The sequence below is a fragment of the Echinops telfairi genome, unplaced genomic scaffold, assembly GCF_000313985.2.
Source record: "Echinops telfairi isolate 266 unplaced genomic scaffold, ASM31398v2 ScPeMD7_23;HRSCAF=83, whole genome shotgun sequence".
Lineage (NCBI taxonomy): Eukaryota > Metazoa > Chordata > Mammalia > Afrosoricida > Tenrecidae > Echinops > Echinops telfairi.
In genome coordinates, this window is record NW_022103920.1 from 63,853,759 (window position 1) to 63,877,293 (window position 23,535).

The 23,535-nt window shown below is 42.9% G+C and overlaps 1 protein-coding gene across 1 annotated transcript in view; it reads right to left on the reverse strand.

Annotated features, from left to right (window-relative positions):
• Positions 1–1,794: 1,794 nt before the first annotated feature.
• Positions 1,795–23,535, reverse strand: part of ASNS (asparagine synthetase (glutamine-hydrolyzing)) — a 22,257-nt gene continuing 516 nt past the window's right edge. The window contains exons 2-13 of the mRNA XM_004702680.4: positions 23,329–23,460; positions 18,454–18,725; positions 14,663–14,900; positions 9,997–10,182; positions 9,639–9,740; positions 7,713–7,840; positions 6,372–6,498; positions 4,857–4,963; positions 4,302–4,402; positions 3,151–3,232; positions 2,909–3,064; positions 1,795–2,141 (exon numbers count right to left, since the gene is read on the reverse strand). Coding sequence (XP_004702737.1) covers positions 1,932–2,141; positions 2,909–3,064; positions 3,151–3,232; positions 4,302–4,402; positions 4,857–4,963; positions 6,372–6,498; positions 7,713–7,840; positions 9,639–9,740; positions 9,997–10,182; positions 14,663–14,900; positions 18,454–18,702 — 1,686 coding nt within the window. The 5' untranslated portion in view covers positions 18,703–18,725; positions 23,329–23,460 and the 3' untranslated portion in view covers positions 1,795–1,931. The remainder of the gene's footprint in view (positions 2,142–2,908; positions 3,065–3,150; positions 3,233–4,301; positions 4,403–4,856; positions 4,964–6,371; positions 6,499–7,712; positions 7,841–9,638; positions 9,741–9,996; positions 10,183–14,662; positions 14,901–18,453; positions 18,726–23,328; positions 23,461–23,535) is intronic.

Here is a 23,535-nt window from a genome sequence, read left to right on the forward strand (position 1 = left end):
TATAAAATTGGTCTAGCCATCTATCTACTATAAAATCTGGGTGGCAAAAAAAAAAAAATCTGGGTGGCAAATCCAAGTCACTAAAGTTAAAAATCTGTAGCCAACACCTAGGCCCTCAAAAACTGGCTCCTGCTTTACTGACAATCTAGTTAGGCAACATTTTGCAAACAGTCATAAAGAAATCTGCTAAGGGCTTCTTTGGCGCAGTAACAATGTACTGCTGATGTGACAGGTGAGAGTGATGCTGGCTGTGATAGTCATTAGTCAACAGCTGGGTCAAGATGCTCAGTGGTTTGGCAGCTGCATGATATAATTGGGTAGTTATGTAAAGATGTAGTCCTTCTCCACTTTGTGATCCGACATGGTCACCCTCCATTCTGGCTTAACACCAATTTTCACATCACCTGGTTTTTGGAACCTAGTGATAAGTGAAAGGGTGTGTAATTAACTCATGGCCGTGATTCCTAGCAAGGTTATAGGACAAAGCAGAATTACCCGTGAGTTTCAAGAACATACATCTTTACCAGAGTAAAAAGCCTCATCTTTTTGAACTGCTGATCTTGCAATTGGCTGTCCAACACATAACCCACTATACACCGCCAGGGCTCAAGTGGGTGTATACTACTTTAATGTCCCCATGTCTCTCAAGGTTCCAACATTCTTGGTGCTACTTTCCTTACTTGGATGAGGCTCAATTATGAACAGTAAGCCTAGAACTAAATTATGCTAGTTTTCAGTAAAGCACCTGGACTTAAGATTATGTCATTGAATATGATTTTTTCCAGCTTCCTTCCTTCAGCTAAAGTCCAAAACTAGCCTCAAAATGTTCCACGTTCCCCGGGGAGCTAAATCCCCCACTACTTGTACTCCTAGCAGTATGTGTGCCAGCAGCTCCTCCTCACAATGCCTGTCAAATTCACCTTTCAACTGTATCTCAGCTATCTTTCAAGGAGTGAGCATTCAAATGGAAACCTGTTAGTGCCATGTGTCCTTGTTAAGGATTCTCTTTCCCAAGTGTATTAGTCTAGGTACTTTAGAGAAACAAATCCACAGCAACTCACGTATAAGAGTTTTATATAAAGTGTGCATCACGAAAACATCCCAACCCAATGCTGCCCAAACCCACAAGTCCAACATTAACCCATTAACCCAACACCAGTCCACAAAGTCCTCCACCTCACAAAACAGAGGCAATGATGCCGACTGCAGGAGGAAAGCTGAGTCAGTGAACGAATAAGCATCTCAGCACTAGCAGGGGTCTCCACACGGCTGCTCCAGCACCCAGGGCTGCATCGAGATAGGTCCATGTGGCTTCTCCTTGGGGCTGTCTTGTAGGAAGTCAATCTTGCAAGCTGAAGCAGGGAACTGCTAAGGCAGCTGCACCCTGGTGCGACCATCACAAAGCAAGAGACCCGAGAACTAGAAAGGCCAGGCTCACCACCCCATTTATCCCTCCGCCTTTCAATTAGCCCCAAATGTGTTTATCGGCCAGGTTGGCACAATTAACTAACTCACCAAGGGAGGTTCTGAAAAGGCTGGGCATATTGGTTGTCCTCCTACAATAGGGGTCAGAAAATGACAAGCCAAGGGACCACATTCCCTGGGGAGAGGCTACATCTGCATGAGGACTAAATGTCTTCTCATGTCACCCTGCCACCAGGGTGCTGGCGAGCTCTTGCAAACAGCGGCCTGCTTTCCCCACTTCAAGTTCACCTTCCACCTTAGGAAAAAGCAAAATCACTCAATTTCTAGTTACCACTAATGAAAGGACTATAAGATCACAAAAGGCGATCATAATGTTTCAGATTTAAGACTTTTATTTTATTTAACTCAAGTAAACGAGTTAGGCTCCTTGTTCCCAGGACCCAGCTGTCGTACCGTACAACGCCAAACAAGCAGCATTACCGTTGACTATTCTGCTTAGAGTGCACTTAAGCTTTGGCGGCTGACTTGTAATGGGTGAGTGTACGGGCGGAAGGGTCAGTGGCATTGATCCACTTAGGCATCCAGTAATGGGTCAGCCAGTTAGCCCGACCAGGGTAGTGGCGCTCAAAGATCTGGCGGTAGTAGTAAGCTTCTTTCGTCTTTGGAGTGTGGAAGGGAAACTTCTCCCAGGCAGTGGCCATCATTGTATCGTCAACCTGGGAGAATAAGAGGACAGAAACAAGGCAGGATTTGTGAGGGACCCTTTCAAGTGCCACAGCACTTAGAAACTGTCCACAGGATATAGCTATGGTAAAAACAAGCGCCCTGTCATCAGGTCCGTTCCGACGCAGTGAGCCAGCCTTTTAGAGGACTTCTGAGGTGGCCTATCTTCATAGGAGCAGCCGGCCTCAGCTCTTTCCCAGAGTGGCTACTGGGTTCAAAGTGCTGACCATGGGGCTAGCAGCCACCAAGGCTCCTGTATATAGCTGTAAACATTACATGCATGTTCTAATACTACTCACAACAAAACCAAATCCACTGCCATCAAGCCGACTTTAACTCAGCGACCGTCTAGAATGGCTCCTATGGGTTTGAGACTAACTTCACCGGAGTAGAAAGCCTCCTCTTTCTCCCTCAGAAGGGCTGGTGGTTTCCAACTGCTGACCTGTAGTTAGTAGCCCAACACACAACCCACTACACCACCCAGCTTCCCTGGAGCCTGCTGGGTGCCCCCAATGTTCAATGATAGTCAGGGGTGACTGAGTTGTCTCTTTCCTCTCTCTTTCAACGCTAGACGCTACAGATGCTACGTTCTCAACCTTCTTGCTACTTCACTCAGATTAAGTGCCACCTATAGGGGCTGTGGTCCTCTCACACTGACAAAAACCAAATCCCACATTCAATCTAAATACAGAATGAATAGTGATGACCACACTGCATCCAACTCCTCCTATGCCTGAACATGCTCTAAAAAATTATATACCTGATGTTCAACAAAGTCCTGTAAAATCTTAAACCAAGAATTCTTCTCCGAGGTTATCCCATCGCTGAAAGCTTCTTTCGGTCGCCAAAGAATCTCTTTAGGTAACAGGTTAGTATCCTCAAAGGCCTCTCGCAGGAGATGTTTCTCTATCCCATGCTGAAGTGGAAACAAAGGCACATCAGCAAGGAGCAAACAGACCCTGAGACCAGTGAGAAGCTTGTGTCTGGAATCCATTCACCTACCTTTGGAATCCTCATTTCTGGTGGGAGAGACAAGTAGTAGGAAGTGAATCGGTGATCCAGGAAGGGGACTCTCAGTTCGAGGCTTATAGGAGAAAAGAAGATGATCTAAGCCAAAATGGATATGTCGCGCCTGTCAGTTTAGACTATGATTCAGTTTCCTTGACATTCATCTTTCCCCTCCATTTTTCCAAAACTTTATTGAAGCCCTCTAAGATTATACCCTGGGGTTGGGTGAATATAAAACCTTCTTCAAAATAGGAGTGCCTATCAATTCATATAGGAAATGAAACTCCCACTCAGGGAGGTTTAGTTTATTCCTTTTACTGTCCCTTTGATGAAGAGCTGAATAAGCATCCCACAAGCAGGAATAGTCAGGAACCTTCAAGGATCTGATCATTAACAATGTCCTTTGCCTGGACTTGTTCTATGTACAACTGTAAGGACAATCCAGTGCTTTTCATTACTCACTCCTGAAGACTCCACATGCAATATAAACCATGGTCAGCAGTGTTTCTGCACGAGCAGCAGCATCTGACTCCTGAAGTCTAGTCCAGGCCCCAACTCCATATTTAATTACCTCCCAAGTTTGACACCATAGAAGCAACCAAAGCCTTTCATGCTACCATCCATTGTCTCATTCTCAGAAAGCCATCCAAAAAGGGAAAAGCATTAGCCAATCAGAAATGACACCAAAAAAGCATGGCTTTGAATAATCTAACTGCCTGATCCCTGCAGTGTCCAGCACACCACATCGGCATGGCAGGTGCTCCACACCTGTTCCACGGGCACGCATAATCGTTACCTCTCTTCAAGATTTAGCGGGGCTCAAGTGGAAAGCAGATATTTTGAGAATGATGATGGCAACAAATGTGCAAATGTGCTTGACACAATGGATGTATATCTATGGATTGTGATAAGTGCTGTACGAGCCCCCAATAAAATGATTTTTAAAAAAAGATAGAAACTCTAAAACAGCCTGTGGGAGACTACTTTGTCAACACTATGAGAGCACTTTGAATTTAGTCTATCTCTTTTGGCTGAGATGCTTCTTTTCCTTCTGTAAAAGTCAAGTCATACTTTGCCACAGAATGGAAAAGAAAAAAAAAAATCAGCCAGTGACATGTTTTAACAGGTGGATTCTATTAAGTTACCCATGGGCAGCAGTAGTTCGATCTGCACGGAGAACATCAAATAAGTAGAGTTCTCTCAGGAGCCTCTCACTCTCTTCCTCAGCTTGCTCAGCAGATGGAGCCTGAATTCCAGAGACACAGCTGATGTTACACACACATAACACAACACACACACAGTTTTGGTCTTAACACACAAAAGTTTTAATTTCTCACTGGTACACATACTCCAACTCTAAAAGCAGATAAGAAAAAGAGCAAAGCAAAACAAGGATGGAAAGAAAAGGCTGGCTAATGGGAAAGCAATACTTTATAATCCTGACTTTTCTCACAGCAAAACAGGTGACTTTAGAACAAATAACACCCACAAAGGTGACTCTGATGTTTCGCTTGTTTGAAAGAATGAAAATTATACTTATTCATAAGACTTTTTTTCTCCCCAAGAATTATGAAGTGGAGACTCACAGTTCTCTGCAAACTTCACAAGATATTAAAAAACTACTGTTCATATGAGCATAGTCAAATAATTCATACTTTTCTTAATCTAACACAAATAGCCTTCCATTTCAGAATATTTACCTTGTGAAAATATATGTAACCTTGTGTAAGTTCATCTGAACCTTCTCCAGAGAAGATCACCACACTATTTGTGTTCTTCCGGATGTATTTGGAAACTAAATACATACCTTAAGAAAAAGAGTAAAGGTATTCATGTTAGGCCTCAACCAGAAAACATCTATTATTTGACTTTTAAAACTGACAAACTTTGCTATTATATTGGATTTTGTATTACCATAGATCGCAAAATAATGACATTTATAATTACTTAAAACATTCTTAGTCCAAAAGTTGTACTACTGCAATACAATAATCCAAAACCAATCCACAAGTTTATAAGCAGGTTTCAAAATTCTAAAGTCTTTATATAAGAGTGCCCCTGCTTGAAATTCTGCAAAACTGAACAATGATGCAAACATCTAAGAATCATACTTATTACACGATTGTTAACATACAACAATACTAAGAGTTAAAATGCTGGTATTCTAGTTCATTTTCTGCTGTTCACTACCCACCAAATGGTACATATAATTGATACCCACAATATACATGTTATCTAAGACCTGCCTGCTAGGTTTTTAAATTATATTTCTTTAAACCAGTGTTTCCTTCTATGTCCTTTCATCAATGCCCTCTCTAAAGGAGCCTTTGATGATGAGCCCTTTCCCAGCCGTGAAATGCTCAGTCACTGCCATCGTGTCCATACCGACTCATCGAGCCCCTCAAGGGCAGGGCAGAACTGCCCAGGTACGTTTCCGAGACTGTAACTCCTATGGAAGCAGAAAACGTCATCTGTCTCCCAAGGAGTGGCTGGTGGTTTTGAACTGCTAATCTTAAGGTTAGCAGCCCAATGTGTAAGTAACCACTACATCACCAAGCCTCCTATGAAATAGTATCATCACATCTTTTTTTTTAAATGTACAATGGTATTTGTAGAATCAAAAACCATTATAATACCTAAGATTTCCTGGCCCTCCAAGGACCAAAAATTGATCCTTGGAGGGAGAATATAAACAATGGGGCCCAACCAGTATCTAACCCAATGTGAGGTTCAGCAACCTGGGTCAGTCTGATTTGGATATATAATCTGCAATATTAGTATCTACAGAGTGAAATCACTGTTGTTTGGTGGGCAATACTACTGATTGATGAGTGCTCTGATGGCCTACCTACCAAAATTCATCTAAAACGAGGATTCCTAGTGGCAAAGGCATTACAATACAGAACTATTTCCTCATTTTCTTCAGATTAGAGGCCTATGAAACTTTATAAAGAGAAGCGGAAGGAATATATCCACTCTTGGGATTGTATAAACTCTGAAGCCATGAATGGCTGATGGAGGTTTAACTAGGCATCTGTTGGTATTTATTGTTCCCGCACTCCAAAAGAGATCCAGGGAATTCTCAAATGTTCTGAAACGACTGGAGACAGGAATTTGTTTGCATTCCTGCGTGAGTACTGTTTTGTTCACTGCCGTTTGAAATAATAGTTGCTAAGCCCTTATACTTCCTTAGCATTGAAAACAAAACACCTTACCTACAGAAGCACGAACTGTTGTAATGTCATAAGTTTCCAAGGAAAATATGACTTCATCCAGGGCCTGAATTCCTTCCTCAGAATTAAAGAGGACCTCATGGTGCTCACTTCCAATGTGATTTGCTACCTGATTATATATGAAACATCCATACACTTGTTATTAACCACGTACATTAACAACAAGCCAGTTGTCCAGGAGTCCACACTGATGCACGAAGACCCCACCCACGTGTCAGAGTAGAACTATACTCCATAGGGTTTTCATGGTCGAATTTTCAGAAGTAGATAGTCAGGTCTCTACAGGCATCTGAGTGGTTTTGAACCTCCAACCTGGTTTCTCTTACCTTTTCCAATCTCAATATCCTCCATTCAACCACCAACAAACAAATCTCCCATCACATCTCTTCATTCCAAAAGTTTCAATTTTATATAAATAGTCCAGAGATTCCCAACTAGCCCTAGCGTTCACCTCTTCTACCAAACCTACCTCACCTCTTTCTAGTCCAAACATTTGAATCTCCGGCACCCCCAATTTCACACCCAGGATGTTATTCCAATATACAATGGATTCTCCTCATTCTACTTTGACTATTTTGGATTCTCTCAACAATAATCGATTTACCTTGGGACTGATCTCTAGCTATTACTCATCCATTCTACCTAATATCTTTCAGGATAGAAGCCAGGACTCTATGTTTTAATGATGATGACTAATGTGCCTAACTTTACAGAAGCAGACTGCCTCATCTTTCTCCCATGGAGTGACTTGAAGGTTTAACTGTCAACCTTCCCATTTACAGTTGAACACTTAACCACTGAGTTACCCAGTTCCTTACATTCGTAAGCATAAACCCCAAATCAAACCGCCAACAAGTGATTCCAACTCATAGATCCCTGCAGGACAGAGCACTGTCCCACAGGGTTCCTGTGATTCTAAGCATTTACAGAAGGTGGCTCGGCCCTTTCTACCAAGGACTGACTGATGCGTTCGAACGGCCAACCTCTGGCTAGAGCAGTGAGGTGCTTAAGCACCACACCACCACGACTGCTCCCTAAGCATAGATAGCAAGCACGTGAAACCAGCACACATGCGCCAAGGACTACGACGATCAACCACAGCACTATACCCCCTTACTTGTCACGGGGAGCTTGTGAGGAATGCATCGATCACGGTACATAAAAATACCTAGAGGGCAGGGTACCACACTGTTGATATTCAACAAGTATTTCATTCGAAGAGATTTAATTGAAACAATCACCCAAGTCAACACAGCAGTAGAATCAGAGTAACAATGATTATGTTGCTGTTCATTCTAAGAACAGGCACAGATGATTTCTTACTTTTCTAGCAGCCTGTAAATCAGGACTGTCTTCCATACCAATCGCAAACGTCTGGAAAGGATACTGAACGTGGGCCTCTTTAAGCTGCTTCATCAGGGTGGCAGCAACTAGGCTGGAATCCAAACCTCCTACGAGTGAAACAGCAACCACATGATTGGTGATATTCCTTGCAGAAGATCAGGACAGAGAGAATTTGCATTCTTGTTAAGTACTAAAATTTAGTTTTGCAAACTAAAAGTAAACCTAAGAAAAAATATATGTAACATGTAACAATTATAATAGAGGACATTCATATCATGTATTTGAGTACAAGCCAATCTGCAGAAGTTATATGAAGCATATAGCAGTAGTATAACTCTAATTTCCTAAATTAAACAGAGGGTGCCAAGCTGGTTCTGACTCATGCAATCACATACAAAGGGGTAACATGACACCCCCCTCCACGGAAAAAAAAAAAGTTCCACTGGGCAGAACCTTCATAGTACTCATTTTTCCCCAGCTAGTTGAGCACAAACAACTTGCTCTGAGTTAGTGCACCCGGTGGCATTGTTTGGGAAAGGCCTCTCTGGTCAAAACGAAATTTTTTGTAAAAGCAGTTTTACTTGAACCTCGTTTTTCAAAAGGCTGATTAAAGAGAATTAACATGCAGCTTTGAAGTTGCATTTTCTGTCCAGGGAAAAATGCTGCCGAACAGCTTATAAGGACAGTGCTATGGGAAAAACTCACCCGTACGAGTTGTTTTCTCCCTTCTAAAAAAGGTGTAATATCTATTGATGACAAACTACATTCCGGACGTCCATCACAGACAAAAGTCATGCACTTGATTGACGACGGACCATTGAAGAGGTGGAGAAGCTATCTGGATTACCTTGGAGCTTGGTTCAGGGTATTTAATGAAGATTTGGGAATGAGAAGGGTTTGTGCCTCAAGTTCTAACCAACGAGGAAAAAGAGGGTCAAGTGGAAACATGCCACCGTGCTTTGAAAGAACAGCTCCAAAGCGACCCAGACTTTTTTCCAAGGTCATTACTGGTGCTGACACATGGTGCTATTCTTACGACCCTGAAAGCAAACATCATCAAGCCAGTGGAAAACGCCATCACCAACTTGCCCCCCAAAAAGCTTGGGAACAAGTGAAATCAAAGATGATGTTTATTTTTTTGATGTGAGGGGATATGAGCCCCCAATAAAATGATTTTTAAAAAACTCACAAAACCGAGGGACGACATGCTGTCAACCATCCAAACAGATGCTCTTGTAAAAATGTCTCCAAAATGGAATCACAGATGTGACAAATGTATTAAGTACTGTGGAGAGTACTGTGAAGGTGATAAGGTTGTTTTATTAAAAAAATTAAATACATAGCTTTGAAAAAAAATCCGGTCTTTTTATGGGTACCCCCTCCTATGTCTCAGAGTAAAACTGTGTTCCAGAGGATGTTCAAAAGCTGAATTTTTCTCAAGGAGACCGACCACCAGGTCTTCTGAGGTGCCTCTCTCACCAAACAAACGTCCTGTCAACGAGCAGTTTCTGACTCTCAGTGGGTTTCTGAGACTGTAACTCTTTAGGAGAACCTCATTATTTCTCCTTTGAACTTGCTGGTGGTTTCCAACTGCTGACCTTAGATCAGCAGCCCAACAAGTGGCCAGCTATGCCACCAGGGCACCTTCTGAGATACCTCTAGCTGGGTTTAAACTCCCAATCTTTCAGTTATCCGTTGAGAATAATCAACCATTACACCACTCAGACACCCCAATTTGCTATATGAAATTATATGAAATTTAGTTTACAGAAAATTAACATTTTCATTCTATAATGAAGGAAAGCTAAATCTTTAAAGAAGTATTTTAAACTTCAGGGGTAGTTACAAATCACTTAAGTTTAAAGAAGCACGCTAATATAATTAGGTTTTAAATTCTGACTTCACCTGATAAAAGGCATCCTATCCTTCTGTCGGTCATCAAACGTTTCTTAACAGCATTGTTAAAGAGGATCCGGATGTTGTTCTTGACGGTCTCTGCCTCAAAACCTATAAACACAAAAATAAAGAGATCCAGACCCACTCGGGCTAAATTATTTGCTGAGAACGAGGCGCACCAGCTTCTGCATGTATCATGAGGGCCTCTGCCGAACCACGGCATTCACTCTCCAGAGAACCGCCAGATCTCTAAGGTATTTAGGAAACACGTCGTGAAGCTTCAGTCGTTCCGCAATTTGCGAGAGTGAAACGTTTTTGCTTTGGGGGAAAGGGTTAGGGAATGGGTGGATAGGTGTTGTCACATTACCTGGGAATAGTTTCTCCACATTGTCATACACGGCGTGCTGAGGCTCATCCCGACAATGATGGTATTTGACCATTTCCACAGACACGACTTTGCCATTGGGCTTTAAGTCCAGAACTTCATAGTGTCCCGGAAGAAAAGGCTCCACTTTTAAAAATGGAGTCATGGTATGCTTCAAGTTAATAAGGCCTACAAACCACAAAGATGTTGTTACTTGCTGTTGAATTGGTTCAATTATAAAGATAATTTAATTCCTATTACATAGTATAAGACTCCAAATATAATGACTTTTATCACAAATATAGTTCTACGTTCCTTTAAAAAAATACAAATAGATATCCATTATATAAACACGGGGGGCGGGGGGTGACAAAAACCTTAACCCCCCACACTCTACTGTCACTGGCTACAGACTCAGAGTGACATGGAAATATAAAGCACAATTACATGGGTTTCTACTATGAAATTCTCCAAGGTTCACTTTCTTTTCCCTAGCTGGAATTTCTGATAAGAGAATTTGTTTTCTGTAACATGCAAACATATGAATAACTAAGAGTTAACATTCAGACACATTCATGCAGCAAAAAGTTAAGGCTTGAACCTTGCTACGATGCCCTTTCTTGGTCATCAGAGACCGTTTAAGACCACATCTGGGGGCGGAGGAACAGGGGGGCTGGGGCAGGGGCTCGTGGTGTGAAGATCATGTCAAACGCTGATGAAATTCCAGCTTTCTAATGCTGTTGAGGTCAGATGAACCCGTGAAACTGTTACTGAGATAATCTTTTCCTTAAAGCAAAAGTGTCCCCTGACGTCTTCTTTAAGAAGTTCTGACTAAATGGAAAGACATGTTAGTCTTGAGCACTGCGCTTCCAAAAAATTTCATGGGATCATCAAATTGACCACTGAAGAAGGTGCAGATTACGCTTGCTTGGAGAGGGTCAGCAAGAGCATGCCTACTGCACAGTAGGGCTTCAGAAGAAGGTGTAGGAATGGTGGCACAGCTTGAAAAATGTAGTCAATGGTACTTTACTGTACATGTAGCATGCCGTGTAATTTCAAAACAGCCATAATTCCCGAGCTTTAACAACCAAAATGATCCACTGTTGGGTACTTTAAAGTCAGATATGAAGAAGCCAGACATTTATCCCTTAACTATTTTTTAAAATAGTCAAGAAATCAAATGATGTATTTCATTGGGTAAATCTCGGGAACCTATTATAAGGAACTATATGTGACCCCCCTCCCTAGGGGACGGACAACAGAAAAGTGGGTGAAGGGAAAGATATGGCAAAATAATAATTTATAAATTATCAAGGGCGCATGAGGGAGGGGGGAGCGGGGAGGGAGGGAAAAATGAGGACCTGATGCCGGGGGCTTAAGTGGAGAGCAAATGTTTTGAGAATGATGAGGGCAATGAATGTACAAATGTGCTTTACACAATTGATGTATGTATGGATTGCGATAAGAGTTGTATGAGCCCCTAATAAAACGATTAAAAACAGAAAAGTAATGAAAAGCAAGGATGTTACTTTGAGGACTATGATAAACCTGACTCAAGCCATGGTATTTACAATCATCTTGTGTGCATGTGAAAGCTGGATATGGAATAATGAAGCCCAAAGAAGAATGGGGGCATTTGAGTTATGATGCTGGCAGAAACTATTCTAAGTCCATGATTGCCAAAAGGACAAACCAATCTGTCTTGGGACATGCACAGCCAGTCCCTGGAAAAGGACAGCATGCTTGGTAAAGTCGATGGGCAGCAAAAAAGGGGAAGATTGCCCCTGACAAGATGGATTGTCACATGATTGCAATGATGGGCTCGAACAGGACAACAACGGAGAGGATGGCGCAGTACACCAGCATTTAACGCAGCTTTATTCACATTACTGCAAAGGAAGCAACCCAATGCCCGCCACAAACGAATGAACACAATGTGGTGTTGACATGGGATATCATTCAGCCGTAACGAGATATATAGTCCTGATTCATGCTGCAACTTGGATGAATCTTGAAAGCACACTAAGTGAAGTAAGTCATATACAAAGAACAAATACTATATGATTCCACTGATATGCATAGAAAGTAGGCCAGTGGGGTTAGTTACCATGGGCTAGCGAGGGAAGTGGTAAGTTACTTCTTAATGGGTAGAGCTTTTCTATTCAGAGTGATGAAGACGTTTTGCAACTGAATACTGATACAACTTTTTTTAGGGGTGAGGGTTACATTAAGGTTGTTTTTGTGGGTTTTTTAAATTTTTTAATCATTTTATTAGGAGCTTTCCCCCTCCCCTGCCATCTTACACAATCCAATATATCCATTCACATACAATCCTATTCCCTACTAGATGACCGCTTGTGAAATTACAAGCCATTAAGAACTCAGACTTAAATAGCCAGGCAACATCAGCTTCCTTCACATTTGCTTATGCACCCATTTTGTCTTCAGTGATCCTGTCAGGAAGGTGAGTAGCATACAGTACCACAATATTAGAACAAACCGCTATTATAGAGGTAAGATAAGTAGAGGCCCAAAGTCCATCTGCTTCCTTGTGTCATTTGCATACATACACCCACATATAAAAGCAAATACACATATATTTGCATATATATAAGCTTATATATTTTTTTCCTTTTTTCCCCTCCTACCCCACTATCATGTTAACCCATTGTTCACTTCTGTAATTACTCTCAAATACAACTCAATTGATCAAATGACCAGAAAAGCTACGCCCTCCTCACCATCAGTTTTATTTTTTTAAAGATCATTTGATTGGGGTCTTACAGCTCTTAGCTATTCTACTCATCAATTGTATCAAGCATATTTGTACACTGACCACTGTTTCCCTTCACTCAGGTTTGATGTTCATCCCCCTGGGGGATGGGAGTTATGCATTGATCATTGTGATCATTTCCCCCTTCCTCCCCTCCTACCCAATTTCTGTTGCTAAGGGGTTTGTCTCACCTGGATTTTGTGTCAAGAGCTCTTATCTGTACCAGTGTACATGCTCTGGTCTAGCCAGAACTGAAAGGCAGGACTGGGTCATGATAGTGGGGGGAGGTAGGGTGGGGGTGAGGAAGCCTCAATGAACCAGAGGAAAATTGTGTTTCATCGATGCTATACTGTACCCTGGTTGACTCATCCCTTACTTGTGACCATTCTGTGAGGGGATGTCCTACTGTGTACAGATGGGTTCGGGGTCTCTGCTCCAACCCCCCACGTTCTCAACAATATGGTTTTTTTTGTTTGGGGGTCTTCTGATGCCTGTTACCTGATCCCATTGACACCTCATGACCACACAGGTTGGTGTGCTTCTTCCACGTGAGCCTGTTGCTTCTCTGCTAGATGGCCACTTGTTTTAACTTCAAGCCTTTAAGACCCCAGATGCTATATCATCTTTTGATAGCCATGTCGGGGGTGAGCATCACAGAATGCCAGGTTGTTAGAACAAAGTGTTCTTGCACTGAGGAAGGGTTTGAGCAGCGGACCCAGCGTCTTGCCATATAAATATATGTACTTAGGCCAATACCTCTAGTTTTATGAATTAATATACTTGCACATGTACACAACTATGTTTATACCTCTAGCCATAGCTTTGCTTCCTAGATCTTTCCTGTTTCTTTTTACCCACGATCATGTTAACCCATCCATTATTGGGAGCTCTTTTTTTGCCATATCATACACAATCCAATATATCCATCATGCTCACCCTTCTTCTGCCTCTTGGTGATTACTCAGATAAATATTTGCTGCTCTAACACCACTGGGATCTCTATGCCCTCCTCATTGATTTCAATTCCCTAGTTGTTCCCCTGTCTACAACGCTGTTTGCTCACTACTCCCTTCCTCTCCTTCTCTTCACCACAAGTTCGTACCGAACCATCAGTCCCATTGCTTTCTTCTCAGGCTGGCTTCCCATGCCTGTCTTACATAGGTAGGCAAAAGAACAAAGAAAAGACAAAAAGAAAACAAAAATTCGAAGAGAGGAGGGAAGAAAAAGAAAAAACCCAAAAAAGCATACCTAATCCCAGGTCTATCTGCTGACTTTTATGACACTCTCCCCACGGGTCCTGGGGAGTTCTTCGAACTGCCCCTCCTAGCCTGAAGTCTATTTGGGGGTGCTTCTCAGGAACTTTGTTCTCCATCAATTTTAGAACACTTACTATTTCCCTGTACCCATCATTGGTGGCTCCCCACCCACCCATGCCCCTCCCACTCCCATGGCCCCCAGGAATTGTCAGACCAGTCACTCTCTAAGTAAGACTGCCTATCTTGTATAGATAAACACCAAAAAGAAAAAAATAAGTAAACATACGAGACTAACAGGGATCCTACCAAAGAGGAGAGGAGTATCTCTCTTAAACAACATTTTGGATGTGAATACTGCTGCTGATATCGCTATATAGCTATGCTAGAAGACGGTCAAAATGGCAATGTATGTTGGGTATAATTCAGCACACTAGAAAAGGGGAAGAAAACTTATTAACAATTTGGGGACATATTTGGAGGTAAGTTAATATAAATAACAAAAATGACCCAAACATTAAAAAAGTAAAGTTGATCCACCTAAGCTGCTTGTAAAATTCTGGATGGCCACACAAGGGATTTGCAAATAGAAGCACAAAAACTTGACAATAATGTAATTCCACAGAAAAGAATCCATCATTACCTTTAGCTTCTGAACACACAGCCAAGAACCCATCTTCAGTCATGGCTCTAAACAAAGGTCTGACTCCATAGGTATCTCTTCCCAGGAACAATTTTTTATTGGCAGTATCCAATAAAATGAACGCAAACACTCCATCCAGCAGAGAGGCAGTTTGCTCAATTCCGCCTTTGTCATAAAGATGAAGGAGGATCTCACCATCCACTTTGGTCTGATACTCAAATCCAAAGTGGTGACGCAGCTTAAAGATAACAAGAGCAATATTTTAAAAATTGGAATCCCTGTGCCTTCCCTAATAATTGTTTATTATAAATGCACATTAGTATTTCCTAGACTTCAGAAATATTAAACTGTGACATGGTCAAAAAGAACCCATTTGAACTAACTTCGAAGTCTGCAATTTCTTTATAGTGGAATGCTAAACCTGTGGCAACTGTAGCTGTGGTGTGGCAAGGAAAAATGAAGAGCTGGTGAGAAGAGACATCATCCATAGAGATGTGGATACTAGGATTGTGGTACTAGGGTACTAGGATTATGCCAATATCAAGCTCCATGTGGAACGTAACAGATAAGGCCCATGTACAGACCTCTCTCCCGTGGACCGTCACTGCCTTGGGCATGAGGACAAGTCCATGGGGCAGGACTCTGGAAAGACTAGGGAACAATGCTTTATTCAGTGCTAGTGCTTGGTGGGCCTTTGGATGGCACTCAAGGGGACAAACCCCAGGCCAGACATCTGAGTGGACACTGGCCTTTTCAGGTGGCCACCTCCCTGAGTCACTGCTCCCTAACAACCTAGCCACCCAGCTGCCCGTTCAAACTGTGTGCTGCAAATCTGCTTGACAGGCCTATCACAGAAGCTGAGGACGCACATCCCAGACCTCCAGGCAGTCAGGGCCTGCGTGACTCTCCTCTCACAGCCCCAAAGCTTGGGAGGAAGACACTTTTGGAGTCCCTTGGAGTCGAGGACACTTCATATATAATACAGCTACCAGGAGCACAAGTGGTGGTTAAGGGTTGTGCTGTGCTGTGAGCCCCAATCAAGGTCAGCGGTTTCAAATCACCACCCATTCCACTGAAAAAAAATAAGGCTGTTTACTCCCTTAAAAGAATTACCATCTCGGAAACTCAGAGGCAGTTCTATCCGTTTCTGGCTGGCCAAAGAGAAGAGATTAACATAAACCAAAATGGGTGAAAACCCTGGGTGTGCTTCATTTAAGCATCATTTAAGACCTCAGAAAATTTTCAAAAAGGGCTTTATGTATTACGCCCATAGAGAGATGACATGTAAAGATGCTTCTTAATATGGCTCATTCCATAATTAGCCTCAAAGAACTCTCAGAATTGGCAGGAAATGAGACTCCGTCTATCTGCAGAAACCACATCCTGGTCGCATTAAGGGAGACAGTCAGGGTTAAAAGACATTGAATCTCAATACAACGTGAGCCCTGGTGGCATAACGGGTTTCTAAAAGTTTGTGCAAAAAAATTCCATTACCTTTCAGTGCCATCAACCTTTTTTGAAGTCCTCTCGGATTGTACCATTTTAGAAAAGAAATGATTTGCAAGCAATTAACCTTGTATGGTTTTAAAACAAAATTATCAAATGCGGTAATGTCACCCAAGTAAAAAGTTATTTCCTATCCGACGCCCAGGCTAAGAGGTTTGTAACACCCCACCATTCTCATGTATGTGCTGCCTATCCATTGGGTGGACAGTTATCATGTTCAGCTTCTGAGAGTCAGAATGTCGAGCCCCTCATCCAATCTCATTGAAAGAGGCCACGTCACCAGAGGAGAGCATGGTCCCATGTGTCACGCCCCCACTGCACAGGGCTGCCCTCCTGCCCTTTGTTACAATGAAAAGCATGCAACAGTAATACATAGCTCAACTATGACACCCTGCAAACTATTCAATCCTATCTCTGCCTCAATCTTCAAAATCCCACTGCTCTTAGAGTCGTCTAACACCTGGCCAGGCTTCCCAGTCCTGGCCATCTGGACCTGCCAACCTTCCCAACTCTTCTCCCTCCTTCTCCTTGGCTCACTGCTCTACAAGTCCTGGGCTCCAAGGCAAGTTCTTTCCAGCCCTGCTAGCCGGTCCATCTCCCTGAGTGTCACTTTCCCAAGAGGCCCCTTCTCTCCATCCCACTTTCATCAGTCTCATAATTCATTCTTTGAGGATTTTTTTCAAAGGGCAGAGTGCCTGTCTGTTGAGGGCCAGCTGCCAGGATAGCAGGGTCGCTGGGGGTCTTGCCCAGACGTCAGGGACGTGGATGAGGTCTAAGGCTTTGTGTGACCTTCACAATAGTAATTGTCCACATGACAAGCAATCAAACCAAATACAATATACTGGTTTAGATTCAATATGCCATGAAGTCCTGCGAACAAAGCACAAAGTAATGTTTTGCCTGCCAAGTTCCTCAAACATTGAATATAAGCTTTACAATTAAGTTGTAAATCCCATCCTGTTTCTGTTACTTTCTTGCAGCCCTACTCCTTTCAGGTTCTCTCACTGTTGCTGTGAAGGTCTCAGCATCTCTCTTATTTAGCATTGTATCCTCAGCACTAAGAAAGACTTAGCAGAGATTCTAGTAGAGACTCTAATACATAAATGAATTCACACGCCCAGCCAAACCCATCTAAACTCACTGCCATCCAGCTGACATTGACTCATGGTGACCCCACACTAGACATAATACCTTAGGGTTTCTGAGACTACCTAACTCTTTAGGAGCAAACAGCCTCATCTTTCTCTCTTGGAGTGAACAGCCCATCTTGTGTGGTGAACAGTCCAATGCTAAACTCATATACCAATCTCTCTCTCTCTCTCTCTGTCACACACACACACACGAATGCTAAGCTCATACACCAATCTCTCTCTCTCTGTCACACACACACACAATGAATGATGTTAATGTTGCTCTTCTAGTCAGTCTCTTAACTCACACCGAATGACCTTTTCCTGCATGGGTCTAGGTAAGAGGGCAGGGGAAGATACTGATAGGACGTGTCTGTGAGGATTCATTGGACGGCCATCTGCTGGACATAGAATGAGAAGCATTACAAGCAAAACCCAGGAGTAGAGGTCATCCTCTGGATCCTGTAACCCCTGTGCAGTGAACCTCCTGGGTAGGAAAACAGCTGTGGTATCAGAGGAGCAGCAGCAGAATCAGAAGCCAGAGCACGAGACAGAGTAGTGAACTTCTCAGCCCACAGAGCAAGTAAAGTGGAGTGGTTTGGGCCAAGAGGCTCGCTAGTGGAGGGAGGTGCCTACGGGTATTAATTTATGGAGCTGGGTTTAGTGACCCAGAGCTTGAGCTTAATGTCTTCGGGTTGAGGCTTAGAGTGGAGTGGCATTTATTAACACCCCTCAAAGAATCATATAACATGTCCTTCCTGAAGAACAACAGTATCCTAGGCATTGCTCACCACAGCATTACAACCTGTAGCTTCCTTAATAACCCCTTTCATCATGACTATTGTCCTTAAGTTCATGCAGCCATTGCAATGGATGACAGCATCTAGATCAAAAAGGCAGAGAGAGTGTGATGTGAGACAGAACACAGCACACATACCCAAATTCTATTAGAAATCAAAGAACTAGACCCTTATTCTCCATTTTATCAGCTTTTCTTACTAGACATTCCACCTCTTGGTACCTCAGTGCATGGCTACATGATGGGAACTCATAAGATAATGAATATGGGAAGCAAAAAGCTTGATACAAATACATCCGAATATTATAACCAGTCAGGTTTCATCACATTCAGGTATCTTCTGGTCTCTTGTGTACCTTCTCATGGTTGTAGATTTCACCGTTGTAACAGAGCCACAAGTAAGGAAATTTCTTCAGTCGAATTGGCTGCATTCCAAACAGTGGATCAACTACTGCCAACCGGTGAAATCCGAAACAGCAGTTGGTGTATCCATTGACGTTCTCAAAACGAAAGGCATCTGGGCCTCTGTGTGCAATCTTCATAGCACTCAGACACTGAACAGAGAGGCACTCATCGCTGCCAAAGAGGGCCCAAATGCCGCACATGATGGGGCGGAGTCACGCGCTCTCTATGGAGAGAAAACCAGACAAACATTCTAGATATAAGTCCGCATTAAATCAAAGTACAGAGACTTGCATAAACCACTTCAGAAGCTGAACTCTAACCTATCGAATTGACAGGAAAACTGACAGTTTCCATTAGTGGGAGACAGGGTTAGAAAATGGTTGACTTGGAGATATTCAGAAAAGATCAATGGCCTTTTTATACCTACCTAGTTACAACAGCTTAGGACCTAGCCAGCACCTACATCCCTCCCACCTTTGGTGGCTGACTAGAGCTAGAGGCATCCAAGCCTCATCCCATCTCTCTATTGTCATTCTGTTCCCAAGATAAACAGACATCATACAGACTGGCTCCAAAGGAACCAGAGCCCCACTCCCATCACCCCAGTCTCTCAAGCCCCAGAACAATGCAGTTTCTCTTGGATCTCTTCACAATTAAATGCACTCATGGTGGTGTAGTGGCTACAGGTTGGGCTGCTAACTCCAAGGTCAGCAGTTTGAAACCACCACCCCCACCCCCACCTCTGCTGCTCAGGAGAAAGATGGGATTCTCTACTTCTGTAAAGAGTTACCGTCTTGGAAACCCAGGGACAGTTCTACCCTATCCTGTAGGGTCGCTATGAGCCGGCACTGACTCGAGTAGACTATAATGGATAGAAGAGATTGTATATAGTGTTAAAATACAGAACCAAGATACACCAAGGGGATTCAAAGTTTGTAGGAAAATGGTTAAAAGATAATAAAAATTTCCACAGAATTCCTGAAGCCCATTCATATCACCGGATATCTGATATTCTGGCTTTAAATAGCAATCAAACCTTTTAGGTTGACAGAAGATACAAAATGTTCATCATTAAAATGTCCTGTGTTCTCAAGTGCCATCTGGCCAATTTTCAATTCCTAGCAACCCCAGCTGTCCAAGCAGAAAATCCCATAGGGTTTTCTAGGCAATAATCTTTAGGAGAATGGATCACCAGGGCTAAGTAGATTCAAAACTACCAGCCTATCATTTAGAGCTGAACACTGAATGACTGCAGTGATCAGGGTTTCTCAGAGCTCAGCTAAAGACAACAAAATGTTTACAAACACAAATACTTCAAAGCTGCCTCGGCCAAAAAGCAAGCAAAGCAGGAACAGTAACAGTAACAACAGCCTTGAAAATACGGCTTGGCTCATCCCTATAGGCCAGGGAACACATAATTCAGACTCTAAGCTGTGGAATGAAGTGCTTTTTGTATTTGGCTGCTCAAACAGCTAAATGTCTGTAACTTGGGAAATAACTATTTTATATTTGTAAAAGAAACAAATTGTCAGCCAATGTCCAGATTGGGGACAAAAACTCTATAAAATTTATAAAACAAAACTATATTCAAGTTACATCAACCACTTTGAGCAAACTTGAGCAAGCACTGAGAATTTTGACTGAATTACATAAATCGTTTGTAACTATATGAATCAGTGGCTCACTTAGCCTTTAAATAAACCAGAAAAAATGACAAACAATCCCCAGATTAAGACCTAAATCTGCCTGTATGTCAAATCTGTTCAAAAATTTTAACAGGTAAAGTTCCTATCTAATGTCAGTGAGTCAAATATTTGCATACAGTGTACCTTTCTATACATAATAGAGAAATATTTCCACTTTCACTGAAACATCATAAACATGATATGATAAGGTTCTGATGCACCTTGCCCCTAAAGTCTGTTATTATGAATCATTATATGGGTCGTGAATTAATTTAATACACTTTATAGATTGGTTTGTAGCTATAGGTTATACATAAAGTAAAAGCTGGTAATTCACAGGACTGCCTGTAATGGCTTGTAATGCCTTCAAGTTTAATGCAAGCTACTTGGAAATGAAGAACTCCAAGTACTACACAGTCCCTGGCACACCTGGCCAAACAGCACTGAATGGAACATTTCCTGGGGCATTTGGTCACTAAGAACTTCAGTGTCATGACTACTAACAAACCATCCAACATGAACTCCGCACCAAGTAAAACTGAGTTGGGAAAGTGCTTGAAGATTTTCTTGTAAGCCAACAGTGAATTTACCTAAATCATCTTTATGCTACCTAGTGGGGTCCCAGGATTAAAAGCCTACAGTATGAAAACACACACTAGCCATTCTAATTCTGAACAAGAGTGCTTGTGAGGCACAATCAATTCTTCAGGAAAGCAGAGGACAGCTGTCTCGTACATGTTTCACCGAAACCAGTCCTAGAAAAGGGCCAAAGGCCCCCTTGCAAAGTCTTTCCCTACTGCTGTTGCCTGTGCAGTGATTTTTCCTTACTTCCTCATACACTCTTAGAGCAGTGTTGTTCAAAAGAAACACAAGGATGGGTGAACGAGATTCCCACGGTCCCTACCTACTCTCCAGTGAAAGCACAGCCAGGGGACGGGCGTGGCGGAATCAGCGGGGAAGGAAGACCCTGTTGAGCTTGACCCTAGCCTGGCACGGTGAAGAGACATGAAAGGTGTACAATAAGTGGGAGACCCCGGCGCCCCTCCATTTCCCCGTGAGGGGGCCGGGGGTGGTCAAGCTTCAAGGGGCTCTCGTTTCTGGCACCAGTGCCCGGCCGCGTGCTCTCAAAAAGACAGGTATAACATGAGTCCCCTGATGTAAGTACAACCAGCACGGCAGAAATGGAAGAATAAACACATCTCACAATACATGGGTGGAAGCATAGGTAGTGGGGGGGGAGGTCAGACCACACCCAGGGAGGTACACCTGAGTCCAACATAAAGAGGAAAGGGGGAAGGAGGACGGGGAATGGGGGTGAGGAGAAACTGATGACATGGGGGGGAAGAGGGCACTAACCCACCTAGGGAGAGAGTATTGGTTGTGTCCCCACAGAATTGGAGCGGGCATACAGACCCCACCACAGCGCATCAAACCAGGAGGGCAACGTAACATGTGGAGGAATCCATAAAAAGACTGGACTATAGGACCAGCCCCAACCAGAACCACCCTGACCCCCACCATGGGAGGGTGTGCCAGAGAATGACAACAGAACTTCTGGTGGGAGAAAGGTACAGACCTACCACGCCCAGATGGAAGTAGAAGCAAATGAAGTGGGAGGAAAGGAGTGGAGCACACCCTGGCCCACCACGCCCTGAGGACAATAGCCCCGCTCAGAGCAGCCAATGCAGAGGGGACCATATGGCTGGCCCCACCAAGAGATGCGACATCCCACACGCACCCATAGCCCTACATGGGACAACACTGAAGACACAGTGTGGGATGTGTGACCGAGCTGACCCCACCACACTGAGGCAAAATACAAAGGGCGTGCAATAGAACAGCAAGGGGACCAGAACTTTCCTCTAGTTCTTAAATGCTTCCTCCCCACAACTATCATGATCCCAATTCTACCTTACAAACCTGGCTAGACTAGAGGATGTACACTGGTGCAGATGTGAACTGGAAACACAGGGAATCCAGGAAAGATGAACCCCTCAAGACCAGTGGTGAGAGTGGCGATACTGGGAGGGTGGAGGGAAAGTGGGAAAGAAAGTGGGAACCAATTACAAGGATCTATATATAACCTCCTCCCTGGGGGATGGACACAGAAAAGTGAGTGAGGGGAGATGTCGGGCAGTGTAATATATGATAAAATAATAATTTATAAATTATCAATGGTTCGTGAGGGTGGGGGGACAAGGGAGGGAGGGGAAAAATGAGCTAATGCCAAGGGCTCAAGTGGAAAGCAAATGTTTTGAGAATGATAAGAGCTGTACAAGCCCCCAATAAAATGATTTGTTTAAAAACAGAAAAGATATAGAAAGGAGCTTCAAAAAGTTGGTGAAAAAATGGAGCATGGCCATAGAAATATCACCCCAAACTCTCTGAAGTGCTGTTGTATGTGAGCCATGTCATTTTAAATAATCTAGCAGCCATACAATGACGTTCCTTACTCTTTTATAACAGCATATTCTAGCATCTGTAATAATGCTCATTCCATCCAAAGGTAAAACAAATTAAGTGGAACTATGCTTATAATATTTATTTATTCATTCATGAAACTCATAATTTTGATGAAGATTATTCCCTCGAGCTTGTTACTTAGATAAACAAACATATAGCATCAAGAGAAAAAGTGGCAATCAACAGTGATATGCTTTCATTCATTTCAGCTTTGTCCCGTTAGACATTATGAGTGAACGATGCAACTCCTGAAAAGTGTTCAAAGAGTTAAACACATTGTCAGAACAAGTGCAGGAGTGGAAGGGGTTTTCTCAAATACCGTCTGGGAAGAGAAGTCGCCCATTTTCATCTCTATCAACCACGACTCCTGTCTAATTGAGCCTCCCTCTAAAACACTGGGCTCCTACTCCCACAGTGAGAAGACGGGTAAGGATAACTCAGCCCGTGATGCACGGACAAAAGCAAGGAAGACTGCAAGTGAGGGCACCAATCACGGGAAATACCTTAAATAAGAGTTTTGTTTTTGCTAAGAATTAGTTAGCATTTCCCACCAATATTTTAAAACTCATACCATGATCTAGTTTTGTGTATCTCCTTGGTTGTTCTTATTTAAGTATTAACTGTAGGAACAATAAACTACCCTTCCTTCTGGAACTAAAGTGCCCGAGGGAATCGTACCTGTTTGCTCGGAGGGAGGCGTTGTGGCAGAGCACACACCGCAGGTTATGCAGCTCGATGATGCCTTGTCTGTCCTTGCAGATGCTGCCTGTCTGGAGAGTAAACCTGGATTGTTTGGCCTCCAATATAACACTGAAAACAACAATAATAAGCGACTTTTCGGTATGTCTTGTTATGCTTACAGTGGTCAGGTACAGAGAAACGGTT